Here is a 12,381-nt window from a genome sequence, read left to right as displayed (position 1 = left end):
CGAGGTTAGGATGCTGTGTAGACGCACCCTGAGAGACTAACAAAAATACATCGAATCCTGAGCTTTCGTGGGTAAACCACGTTCATGCTACGATATGGTTTTGTTAGCCTCTAAGCCCTGGTCTATGCTAGGGAATTATTTTGAAATAACCCCCCTTCTTTCGCAAAAAACAAACAGAGCGTCCACACTACTAAGCCTGGATATGTCTACACTACCCTCCTAGTTCGAACTAGTGGGGTAGTGTAGACATACCCCCTGTTATTTCGAAATAAGGGGCTGGTTATTTCGAAATCTGTCCTCCTGCTTTCGTCAGGGAATAATGCTTATTTCAAAATAGCGGCCGTGGGGCCCCTCCGGTGCCGCTATTTCGAAATATCGCCTCCCCAGAGTCATTCGAAGTGATCACTCCCCAGGGGCTGTAAGTCGAGGGAGCGGGTCCATGATAACGGAGCCTGCCTGGGACTCATTTCGAGGCTCCCCCGTCGTGGGGACACGCCCGTTCGATTTTGTGATTTCAGGAGTTATTTCGAATGTCGTTATTCGACAAGCTCTAGGACTCCTCGTTATTTGTTAAGTTACAGACAAACACGCCCCCCCCCCCCCCGATGACCGTGCTGCCCATCGGAGACCGCCAGCATGTCTGGGAAGCCGGACACAGGCTGCCCCGTGTCCTGCTGGTGGGGACAGATCTGCTGTGGACCGCTGGCCAAGGGCCAGAGCTTTTGGCTGGGGAACAGAGGATGGTGCACCGAGCGGCCGCGAGTTTCAAAGCTGCCATGGGAGCATCGCGGCCCAGCGATGCACATGGACCGTCACCTGCACGGTCCGTCTCCAGCTTCAGCTTAGCTTCTCGCCTCCACTTGGCCCTTCGGTTTGAAAACCAGACCTAGGGCAGGAGATGGGAGAGGGTCAAGGACGTACCCCGACTCCCCCGTTCTCCCCGGCACCCCGCCTGGCGGGCCGCACCCACACACGCGTGCAAAGCAGGACGACGCGACCCCGAAAGGCAACGAGAAAAGAAACTCCCAGACTCGTAGACTTAAAAGGGACCAAGAGACCCGACTCGTCTGGCCCCCTGCGTGTGTGGGTGCGGCCCCTTGCCCTCCTGCATCAGACCCCTCGCCTCTGGATGAGTTACTGACCCCCCCCATCATGGTTCAAACCTTCCAGCGAGAGCTTTCACCATTTGCACTAGTCCAAACCAGCGAGTGAGCCAGGCCCCAGGCTGCCGAGGATGGCGAACAAACCCCGGCTCTCTGCCGAGCTGACCCAGGGAAAAGTTGCTTCCAGATCCCAAATCTGGTGAGCAGCTAGACCCTGCGCGTGGGGCCAGACACCTGGGCATGGGTTCTGCCCGGTCACTCAGAGCCTGCATCAGCTCATGATTTTTAGGGCTTGAGATCACCCCCTGCCAACTCCCGAGAACAGCTCTAAAGCCTCAGACCTTGCCCCCCCGCTTTGTTCTGCCCGGCTCCCATGCGCTGATTTCCTGTGACCTGGCAGGCCGGCAAAACTCTGGCCCTTTGGAAACTCCTTCCCAACCGGGGCTGGCTGCTCGCCTGCCACACGGGGCACGAAGAGGCACGTCCCGCCACGTGTGCGCGAGAGAACGGGCGGCGAGGCTGATGGCTCTGCTGTGGGTCGTTCGCAGCTGTGCAACGCGTGTGCCACGCAGACCCACGTGGGAACCAGTTTCACTTCCACTTTGCACAGCAGTAAATGACTGTTGCAGGCACAAGTTCCCAGAGGTGTGTGTGTGTGTCTGTGTTGTGTGTCAGTGTGTGCATGTTGTGTGTGTCTGTGGGTTGTGTGTGTTGCGTGTGTCTGTATGTGTTGTGTGCGTGTCTGTGGTATATGTCTGCGTGTTGTGCATGTGTGTGTCTGTGTTGTGTGCGTGTCTGTGTTGTGTGTCTCTGAGTGTTGTGTGCGTGTCTGTGTGTGTTGTGCATGTGTCTGTATGTTGAGTGTGTGTGAGTGAGACTCTTGTCGCCGATCCGATCTGGCCCCCCCATGGCCTGGCCAGCGTGGGTCTGGCCATCAAGGGACTGACGCGATCTGGCCTCGGACCCCTTGCCCAGCAGAGGAGGGGACGAGATACACAGAGCAGGGGCCTCGAACTCCTGGCCCGGGCCCATCTGCCATTGAGCAATTCTGCAGTTTGGCCCCTGCCAGGCTGCTGGCCCTGCGGCCCCGGGGGCATCCGAACCCCTCCCCCTAGTGCAGCCTTTGTTCCGCCCCACCCTGCCTCTTCCCACGCCTGCTCTGCCCCCCATAACCCTTCCATCAAGCCCCCACCCTGAGGGCCGTGGCCTTGGGACGACCCGGGGACACAGGGAGGGCAGTGCGCGGGCTGGCAGGCGAGGCGGAGAGATGCGGGGGTGGGGAGAACGCACAGAGACACCCCCCGGAGCCTTGCCAGAGGGGGGTGCCCCCTGACTCACTAGGAGTATTTGAGGACTGGCCAGGCGCAACAGCCAACTGAGTTTGAGACCGGAGCTCCCGACTGGGAAGTCAGCTGCTGTCACCTGCACTCTCCTCCAGGTGGCGGCCTTGCCTCGTGTACGCACGAGGAGGGGTGTGCGCACAAGTGCCAGGATGAAACCTGAGCTCCCGACACACTGCGCACCTTGTAGCTGGCCAAGGTGCTGGGGGGACAGAACTCTCCTTTGGCTCCTGGGCCAGACAGACAGACAGACAGACACTCGGTCACGCTCACTAATTTAGCCAGCTGCACAGCCGCCAGTGCACGCCTCACACGCACATGCTGAGACACATTCGCTCACAAGCGGGCAGGCAGGGTCCCTTGCAGGCACGCTCATCGCACGCTCGTTTGCTCACTGACCCGCGCGCCCCCTAAGGGAGTCACGCAAATGGCAGAGCCTTTGGTTCACGGGCGATTTTGGAAAGTCCGAAAAGGGGGGCAGACTGAGAACGCACCATTCTCACTGTTTGGCAAGTTGAAAACTTGGGGAAAATCTCCTTTTGGGTGGAAGAAAATGTGTCGTCCCGATTTTGGGCAAGGATGATGCCTTTGAAATTAAAAGCAAAATAAACGGCAGGCCATTTTTAGAGGACACGTCATTTCGAACCAAGCCGGCCACATGGTTCCCCCCCCAAAATGAAACATTTTCATGGGGGGAGGGGGATTTTTAAACATTTTTGTAAGGAGCTAGTTGGCGAACCTTCCGTGAATTTGTGAAAAGTTTTGGTGTCGCCAAATCTCCATCTTTTTGCCCGAAAAAAAAAGTCTCAGCCCAGACACGGCTCTGCACACGCACGTGCTCTCACGCTCGCACAACCAGAGCCATCCTGTCATAGGACAATTTGGGGCACCCCCCTGGACCCCATTCTTTGAGGGACCCTGTGTGGCCCAGGAGATTGGGGGGGGACCTGCGGCCAGCAGCAAGGGTGTCCCCCCGCTCACCAGTAGCTGCGGGAGTCCGTGCAGGGGCCTGGCCCAGGCTGGGAAAGGGCTGGGGGCAGGGGTTCGGTGGGGGTGGACAGGGGAGCTGACAGCCACGCTGGGCCCCTGGGCAAGGCAGGGACCTGCTCCATGCTCCCAGAAGGGGCGGGACCTCAGGCAAAAGGGGTGGGGCTAAGGGCAGCCATCCCTCAGTGGTGCCCCGCCCCCCCAGTTCTGTCTGGAGCACGGCTGCACAGCACCCCCGTCTCCCCGCACCGCTCTAAGATCCGCCTGGAACGCCACAGCAGCGCTCCGGTGGCTGGACCCTGGGGACTTCTGAACCACTGGGCCCCTGGAAAATTGCCCCCTTTGCCCTCCCCCATCAGCGGGCCTGGGGATGGAGTAGGGTGGGAAGAGGCGGGACGGGGGTTTGTCCCGGGCCCTGCCCCCGCTAGGGATGGTCCTGTGCACAAGCATCCAACCCCAGCGGGCACCGGGCTGGGTTTGCATGTGCAGAGCCCGGGGGGTCGGAGTGGGGGGGTCGGCACCTTTTCCACTTACCCGGATGGTGGCGTCGGGGAGCTGGGTGGCGGAGGCCAGTCGCTCCCTGGTGGCGGTGGCGGGGTACGGCCCTCTCTGGAATTCTGGAAGGGAGTCTGGAGTCAAGTCACCCAGCTCCTGGCTGCTCCACCCTCCTCCCATCAGATTCCCACAGGGACCCTGCTTAGGAATGTGAGTCAGACCCGCGGTTCCAGGGGCAGCTGCCCGGAGGACGACTGAGGCATAATCTGCCCCCGGGGGAACGCGCCTTCCTGCTGCCCACCCGCCCGCGCTGGAGTCACGCTCTGCAGCTGGGGAGTCGGGGGCGTGCCCGTGCCGGGTCCCCTGGCCGGAGTGTGCCCGGCAGCCTGCCAACCAGGCCGCGGCTTCCGCCTCCTCGCCAGTCACCTGTCTCCAGGGCCGCTGCCTGCTGGCGCGAGAAGATCGTCCTGTCTCTGTGCTGGGCGCCCGGCAGGGGTCCCCGGGCTGAGCTTTTCCGGGGGCATTGGGACGCGAGCGCCTCTGCTGAGACCTGGGATCTGGCTTCTCCCAGCCAGGGGACACCTGCAGCACCTGGGAGAGGGGACGGGGAGAGAGGGGCAGGGCTGCCCTTAGGACGCATGGGGCCCTGCACATGGCTGGTATGCTGGTGCCCCTGTGCCCAAAGGCAGCAGGGCGGGGGGGGGGGTGACTTTTTTTAAAGATGCGAGTTCATCATTTTCAGCAACACGCTGGGGAAATATCTTAACGCGAATTTTAAACTCTGGTCCCGTAGACGCACCAACAAGCCCCTAATCGGAAGCAAACCCTTTCCAGCAGCCACACAGCACACCCCGGACACACTCACCCAGGAACCTGCCTCTGCAACACACCCGCTGCCAGCTCTGTCCACACCTCTATGCAAACGACACCACCCCAGGCCCTCCCCACATCAGCCACTGCATCAGGGCCTCCTACAAATGCACATCCGCTAACGAGATCTCAGCCATCAAGTGCCAGCCAGGCCCCTCTGCCATTAATATCGGCCAAACCGAAATGTCTCTGCGCCGAAGGATACATGGACACAGCTCAGGCCTCCGGGATGGTAACAGAAATCTGGAGGGGAACATTTGAACCTGCCTGGGCGCTCAGTCGTGGATTTCAAAGCAGCCGTTTTTCTACAAAGGCATTTCAGCAGCCCACTACAGAGAGCGCGACTTCGACCTTCCTCTGCAGAGTGGACAGTTTTCCTGGGCCTGAACAAAGACACAAACTAGGTGGCCCATTAGTAAACCAGCCTGCCTTACAGCCAACACCTCAGTGACATCCAAAGCTAAGTAGGGACACTGGCAGCCCACGTAATTAGCCGCGTCAGCACCGGCACTGCCACTGACAGGCACTTTTCTCCCCTCTCCCTTCTAGTTCTGTTATAATTCTGAGAGCCCCCCGCTTTTTGCTCCACTTCGGCTGTGGGCTGTGCCCACAAAAGCTCACCATAGCAGGTGCCACAAGGCATCTCGTTGTTACAGCCAATGCAGAAACTGACAGGCTGCACCTGAGGGTGGCTGTTCCATGGCTCCCTTGCCTCTTTTAGAGGTTCAGTGCTCTGCCAGGCTTTGTCACTAGGTCCTCTCTGGAGGCAGCAGAGCCACAGAGCAGGGATAGGAAGAGGCAGGCGGGTGGACATTAAGACCCAGGGGTGCCCCACATTTTCAGGTGCCCCACGCAGCTGCATATTCTGCATATGGCTATGGATGAGGCATGCTGGCCGAAGATTCCCAACCCCTTAGGGACTGCGTGTGCTGTGCTTGCCCGCCCCCCCACCAAGCTAAGCATGAGCAGCTGATACGGTCCCAGACCACCTGCTCTCCATGCGTGAAGAGCTTCATGGGGTTAGGATTAAAATCTGGGTCTGCAGCAATGTTCCCTCTCTATTTTTCATTTGTGTGCGGAATAAGTTTTGCTCCATGCACCGAGGCACGTGTGGATGTGCACCACCAGTAGAAACACATGCTGCCGGCTGTGGGCTGCTTGGGCGTGCTGCTGATTAGCTGGGCAGTGGGCAGCCATCCAAGCGCTCAGCTTACAGAGAACACCAGTCGGCAAGGAGGAGGGGGTTGTTCTGATGCATTCCCCGTGGGGAGGAAGTCACTCCCCAGCAGCTCTGTGTTAGCGCGGCCTGGCGGGGGGCACATGTCAGCGTCAGTGTCATTGCTGCACCGGGGGGCCACGGGAGGAGCTGCCAGTGGGGGTAGTGATGTGCGTGTGGTCGGGAGGGGGGCACATGGGAGTGTCTCGCCACGGTGGCGTGTCAGAGCATGTTCCTGTTGCATGCTGGCTCCGGGCCAGGCCTCACCTGGTGGCGAAGGCTCCGTCATGCAGCCAGCTGCGAGCCACGTGGCCTCTTGCAGGTTCCTCAGCACCCGGTTGATGGAGGACACCTGGGCAGAGCAGAGGCAGGGAATGGCTTAGGGGCAGCGTTGGAGGCCCTGTCCGGATCGCTGGCAGCCCCGGAGCGAAGCGGCTCTCGAGCGCCGAACCCTGGAATGGCCGAGGCGCCCGAGCCGTGTCTGGGGGTGCCCCGTATTCCTACCACAGGGGGAAGCCCTTCCATTTCGAGGGAATCACAATACCGGCGGCGGGCCCGGCTGCAGGCCAGAGATGGGAGCTGGAGAGCTACAGCAGGGGCCCCGGGATTAGAAACTGACCCTCGGCTGCGGCATTTTAGCCCCTCTCTGTCTGGGGCCCGTCCAAGAGACTCGCCCAGCCGTCTGCCCGGGGATCGCCCCAGCCGAGCGCTCGCCCCGGTGCCGAGGGAGAGCCTGGGGCACGAGCAGATTTGGCCACTCAACCGGGCGAGGGCCTTCTGCTTTGCCCTGGTCCGTGGCAGGGGATGCCCCACAACCAGGCTGGCTTTCCCCCAGTCGATGGCACTGGCCTGACGCAGACGGGCCATTCCACCCTGTCCCCGCTGTCTGTGGGGGCAGTAACTTCACCCCTGGCCCTACTCCGGGATGGGCAAGGATTTCTGAAGTGGACCCGGGCTGCCCAGAAGGGGCGGGGCCTAAACCGGAAGGGGTGGGGCCAGGATGCTTCTGGGCTACCCCACCCACAGACCATGCTTGGTCAGGGGCTGGGGGAGCCCCTTTTCCCCCAGTTCCCACTAGGCACCCATGCCCCCGGCAGGGCGAAGGAAGCTCCGCACAGCTCTCCTGGCCCCAGGCCCTAAGTGGAAGGCTGGATCCGGCCCACGGAGGCCCTCTTGCCCACCCCTAACCCATAAGAACGTCCGAACGGCCAGGCTGGGTCAGAGCAAAGGTCCATCCAGCCCAGCGTCCTGTCTGCCGACAGCGGCCAGTGCCAGGAGCCCCAGAGAGGATGAACAGAACAGGGGATCCTCGCATGATCCCTCCCCTGTCACCCATTTCCAGCTTCTGACAAACCGAGGCTAGAGACACCATCTCTGCCCATCCTGGCTACTAGCCATTGATTGACCTCCCTGAATCTATCTAGCACTTTTTTTGAACTATGTTAAAGTCCTGGTCTTCACCACATCCTCCGGCGAGGAGTTCCACAGGTTGTCCATGCGTTGTAAGAAGAAAAACTTCCTTTTGTTTGTTTTAAACCTGCTACTTATTCGTTTCACTGAGTGACCCCTAGTTCTTATCTTGTGGGAACAAGTAAATAACGTTTCCCTATTCGCTTTCTCCATACCTGTCATTATTTTATAGACCTCTATCCGACCTCTCCTTTGTCTCCTCTTTTCTGAATGGAAAAGTCCCAGTCTTTTTTATCTATCTTCATATGGGACCCGTTCCAGACCCGAATCGTTTTTGTTGCCCTTTTCGGAACCTTTTCCAAGGCCAAGAAATCTTTTTGGAGAGGAGGCGATCACATCTGTACGCCGGATTCGAGACGTGGGCGTACCATGGATTTATATAGAGGGAATAAGTGATTCTCTGTCTTATTCTCTAGCCATTTCTTAACCCCTGCTCCCACATTCCCCTCGCAGTCCACTTCTCCCCCCACCGGGCCCACTTCCTTCCGCTCTGCATGGGAGGCCCTCACCCAACCATCTAGCAGGCCCTGCCCCGTCTCTGCCTGCCCCCTTCTCTAGGGGGGCGGTGAGAAAGTGCCGCTGGGTGGCGAGTCTGGAGGGGGCAGCTGTGCCTGAGGCCCCCCCCCACACCCGTGGCACGCCCTACACAGGCAGGGCAGCGGATCAGCTCCCAGCAGCCTGCGGGATCCGAGGGCCAGGCCGTCTGCGACGGCAGACTGGTCCCCGGAGCAGCCCCAGAGCAACCCTGCGGCCCCTCTGAGCGGTGGCTTACGCTGGGCGTCCTGTCGCGGGCGCAGACGCCCTCGGAGTGCAGCTTCCTCCGGATCTCCCAGGCGAAGATGGACGGGCGCTCCCGCTTCAGCTGCGCGATGCGGGCCACCACCTCTGGGGTAGCCATGCGGGGCTGGCTGCCTCCGCCGGCCTTGGGCCCCACAGCACCGGTCTGGTGGTAGCGGGCCAGGATCTTGCTCACGCAGCCGTTGGACACCTGCAGGAGAGGGAGACTGAGGCAGGGGCTCCGCTTGGGGCGTGGGGGCATCCGGAGGGATCAAGCAGCCTCCCTCAGCTCTCTGCTCCGCCCCCCACCCTGGGCCTGCCCAGCGTGGCCTTTGCCCCTCAGCCTCTACGTCGGCTGTCCCGGACACCCCTCCTTGTGGCCACTAGCTGTGTGATTGCTGGGACACCGGTGGTGTGTGAGGTCCCCATGCCAGGAGGCTAGGCCCTACCCTGCCCCTTCTGCCTGGAGCCCCACCCTGCCCCGCCCCTTCTGCCTGGAGCCCCACCCTGCCCTGCCCCTTCTGCCTGGAGCCCCACCCTGCCCCGCCCCTTCTGTCTGGAGCCCCACCCCTACTCCGCCCCTTCTGCCTGGAGCCCCACCCTGCCCCGCCCCTTCTGCCTGGAGCCCCACCCGTACCCCGCCCCTTCTGCCTGGAGCCCCACCCCTGCCCCGCCCCTTCTGCCTGGAGCCCCACCCTGCCCCGCCCCTTCTGTCTGGAGCCCCACCCCTACCCCACCCCTTCTGCCTGGAGCCCCACCCTGCCCCGCCCCTTCTGTCTGGAGCCCCACCCCTACCCCACCCCTTCTGCCTGGAGCCCCACCCTGCCCCGCCCCTTCTGTCTGGAGCCCCACCCCTACCCCGCCCCTTCTGCCTGGAGCCCCACCCCTACCCCGCCCCTTCTGTCTGGAGCCCCACCCCACCCCGCCCCTTCTGCCTGGAGCCCCACCCTGCCCCGCCCCTTCTGCCTGGAGCCCCACCCTGCCCCGCCCCTTCTGTCTGGAGCCCCACCCCTACCCCGCCCCTTCTGCCTGGAGCCCCACCCTGCCCCGCCCCTTCTGTCTGGAGCCCCACCCCTACCCCACCCCTTCTGCCTGGAGCCCCACCCTACCCCGCCCCTTCTGTCTGGAGCCCCACCCCAACCCCGCCCCTTCTGCCTGGAGCCCCACCCTGCCCCGCCCCTTCTGCCTGGAGCCCCACCCTGCCCTGCCCCTTCTGTCTGGAGCCGCACCCCTACCCCACCCCTTCTGCCTGGAGCCCCACCCTGCCCCGCCCCTTCTGCCTGGAGCCCCACCCTGCCCCGCCCCTTCTGTCTGGAGCCCCACCCTGCCCCGCCCCTTCTGTCTGGAGCCCCACCCCTACCCCGCCCCTTCTGCCTGGAGCCCCACCCTGCCCCGCCCCTTCTGTCTGGAGCCCCACCCTGCCCCGCCCCTTCTGCCTGGAGCCCCACCCTGCCCTGCCCCTTCTGTCTGGAGCCCCACCCCTACTCCGCCCCTTCTGCCTGGAGCCCCACCCTGCCCCGCCCCTTCTGTCTGGAGCCCCACCCTGCCCCGCCCCTTCTGCCTGGAGCCCCATCCTACCCCGCCCCTTCTGTCTGGAGCCCCACCCTGCCCCGCCCCTTCTGTCTGGAGCCCCACCCCTTCTGCCTGGAGCCCCACCCCTGCCCCGCCCCATCTGTCTGGAGCCCCACCCCTTCTGCCTGGAGCCCCACCCCTGCCCCGCCCCTTCTGTCTGAGGCCCCACCCCTTTCTGCCTCACTCACCTGCTAGAGCCAGAGGAGACCTGAGACCTTAACCACAGCAGGAGAGGCCCAGCCGGCTGCCCCCCCTGCTGCCCCTAGCCCCGGCCTGGCACCCCGCCCTGCTGCCCCTAGCCCCGGCCTGGCACCCCGCCCTGCTGCCCCTAGTCCCGGCCTGGCACCCCCCCCTGCTGCCCCTAGCCCCGGCCTGGCACCCGCCCTGCTGCCCCTAGCCCCGGCCTGGCACCCCCCCCTGCTGCCCCTAGCCCCGGCCTGGCACCCACCCTGCTGCCCCTAGCCCCGGCCTGGCACCCCCCCCTGCTGCCCCTAGCCCCGGCCTGGCACCCCGCCCTGCTGCCCCTAGCCCCGGCCTGGCACCTCCCCCTGCTGCCCCTAGCCCCGGCCTGGCACCCCGCCCTGCTGCCCCTAGCCCCGGCCTGGCACCTCCCCCTGCTGCCCCTAGCCCCGGCCTGGCACCCCCCCTGCTGCCCCTAGCCCCGGCCTGGCACCCTGCCCTGCTGCCCCTAGCCCCGGCCTGGCACCCCCCCTGCTGCCCCTAGCCCCGGCCTGGCACCCCCCCTGCTGCCCCTAGCCCCGGCCTGGCACCCCCCCTGCTGCCCCTAGCCCTGGCCTGGCACCCCCCCTGCTGCCCCTAGCCCTGACCTGAGCGGGGAGAGGGGGAGGAGGGTGGGAAGAGCAGCAGCATGGGTAGGGCCATGGGGACAGAGGGACATGGGAGGGGGCTGGGGCAGTGTGGGGGGGCACTGCCCACTGTCTGGGGAAGCTTGAGCCCCCCGGCCTGTGCTGACCCCACCCACGTGCTGGGAACCGCGGCGAACTCCCCGCCCCGCGTCCCACCTTCAGGCTCCGGGAGATGTCCGAGGCGCGCACCCCCCCGGCAGCCAGCTCGATGATGCGCTGCCTCTTGCACGGTGGCAGGGGACGGCCGTTCACGAAGAGGCCTCCCAGCTGGTTCACGCCGCTGGCCCCTGGGGAAGAGCCGGGCAGGCGGGTGAGGCCACGGCCAGTGGAGAGGTCCCCCCCTTGCCCCAGGCAGCCCAGCAGGAGCCCAGGGGGTAAGGCAGGGGCAGGGCAGCGGAGGGTGCAGCTGGCGTGTGGGACGTTTGTGTGGCTGTCTCTTCTGCTGGGCCAGGCCCATTCGGGCTAGCACTACGGTGCGACATATTCACGGGGAGGAGCCATGGAGCCAGGGACCCGGTGGCTTCTCTGTCCCTTGTGCCCCCCAGTCTAGCTCGGACAGCGCTTCCTAAACCAACCGCTGCCTCTAGCTCGCCCACAGGACACGGGCTGGGTGCAGGAGCCGCTGGGGCGGGGTGTGATGCCGGTGGGGAGACGGTGACCCCAGTGAGGTGTGAATCCAGGCGCGTGTCTCCCTGGAATCCCAGTTCCCCCCCCAAGCACCGCAGCGGGGTGCAGGGCCCGTTCTGCTCCCCCGGGGACCTTGTTATGAGTCTTTAAAAAGCCCAGCACCTCAGGAATTGGCCCATAGCCAGGGGCCGGTCTCTGACCCCTGAGAGCGCAGGCATGTGGGCCGGCTGGGTGGTTGTGACTGGCCAGGCGCCCAGGGCAAAGCCAGCCCAGCTGGGACAAGGCCACGCTCAGGTATAGGGGAGCCCAGAGGGTACGCGGGGAGCCAGAGGGCAGCCATGACACAGGCTGAGGTTGGGAGGATGCAGGAGAAGCAGCCAGGAGAGTGGCCTCCGCGTTTCAAAGAAGCAGCCGGGGAGCCCGGGGTCAGCGGGGGACTCTGAGTCCCTGACCCCGGGCTCCATGGCCCCCGCTGGGGACTCTGGTGCATTTCAAAGAAGGTGGAGTCAGCGGGACTCCCCCTGGCCCCCGAGTTCCCCTTCCTCCTTTGAAATGTACAAGAGCCCCAGCAGGGGCCAAGCAGGGGCCCTTGTACATTTCCAAGGGGGAAGGCGGAAGTGCCTATCGACTACCTGACTAGTCAATTAGCCGCATTTTAACATCCCCAGGCTCCCCCTTGTCACCTCTGTTACCCCAAAACTGCCCCATCTGCTGCAGCGAGCCCTGGACTGCCCTGGGGTGGGACGCCAGAGCAGATGGTGACTGCCTGGGTGGGGATGCAGCTCTTACCTGGGTACTGCATGTCCAGACTTCAGCGCTTGGGCGTTCGCCAGAGGCTCGTTCAGCTCAGGCTGGGGTGAGCGAGTGGGGGGGGGGCGGGGCGTAACTTCAGATGCCTTCCCCACCGCCTCGCTGCAGGAGGGACGTGAGACCAGAGGGTCAGAGATTTACAAGAAGGGGGGGGGGGTCACTTTTCCAAAGTACCCAAGGGACTTAGGCACCCGGAAGCCTAAAGACCCACTGACTTGCCAAGGCACTGTCGTTCCTAAGTCATTTTT

The 12,381-nt window shown here is 63.6% G+C and overlaps 1 protein-coding gene across 1 annotated transcript; it reads right to left on the bottom strand.

Moving 5' to 3' along the window:
* Positions 1 to 356: 356 nt before the first annotated feature.
* On the bottom strand, positions 357 to 12,125 carry PAX4 (paired box 4). Its single transcript, XM_089777624.1, has 7 exons — positions 12,113 to 12,125; positions 10,853 to 10,983; positions 8,254 to 8,469; positions 6,279 to 6,363; positions 4,352 to 4,507; positions 3,965 to 4,047; positions 357 to 886 (listed from the first exon to the last, which is right to left on the bottom strand). Exons 1-7 carry the CDS (start codon positions 12,123 to 12,125, stop codon positions 551 to 553), a joined length of 1,020 nt encoding a protein of 339 aa, XP_089633750.1. The 3' UTR covers positions 357 to 550.
* Positions 12,126 to 12,381: the final 256 nt, after the last annotated feature.

This window comes from Pelodiscus sinensis, chromosome 1 (genome assembly GCF_052426305.1).
Source record: "Pelodiscus sinensis isolate ZL-2025 chromosome 1, ASM5242630v1, whole genome shotgun sequence".
Classification (NCBI taxonomy): Eukaryota; Metazoa; Chordata; order Testudines; family Trionychidae; genus Pelodiscus; species Pelodiscus sinensis.
The sequence above is the reverse complement of the archived record's forward strand: the minus strand, read 5'-3'. Positions and strand labels throughout refer to the sequence as shown.

Bases quoted from the DNA above. Each gene is read 5' to 3' on its own strand.
- PAX4 (XM_089777624.1), bottom strand. The intron at 6,364-8,253 runs GTAAGCCACCGC...TGCTCTGCCCAG, and splicing joins CCCGCGACAGGACGCCCAGC to GTGTCCTCCATCAACCGGGT. The intron at 4,508-6,278 runs GTGAGGCCTGGC...CAGGTGCTGCAG, and splicing joins GACGGAGCCTTCGCCACCAG to GTGTCCCCTGGCTGGGAGAA.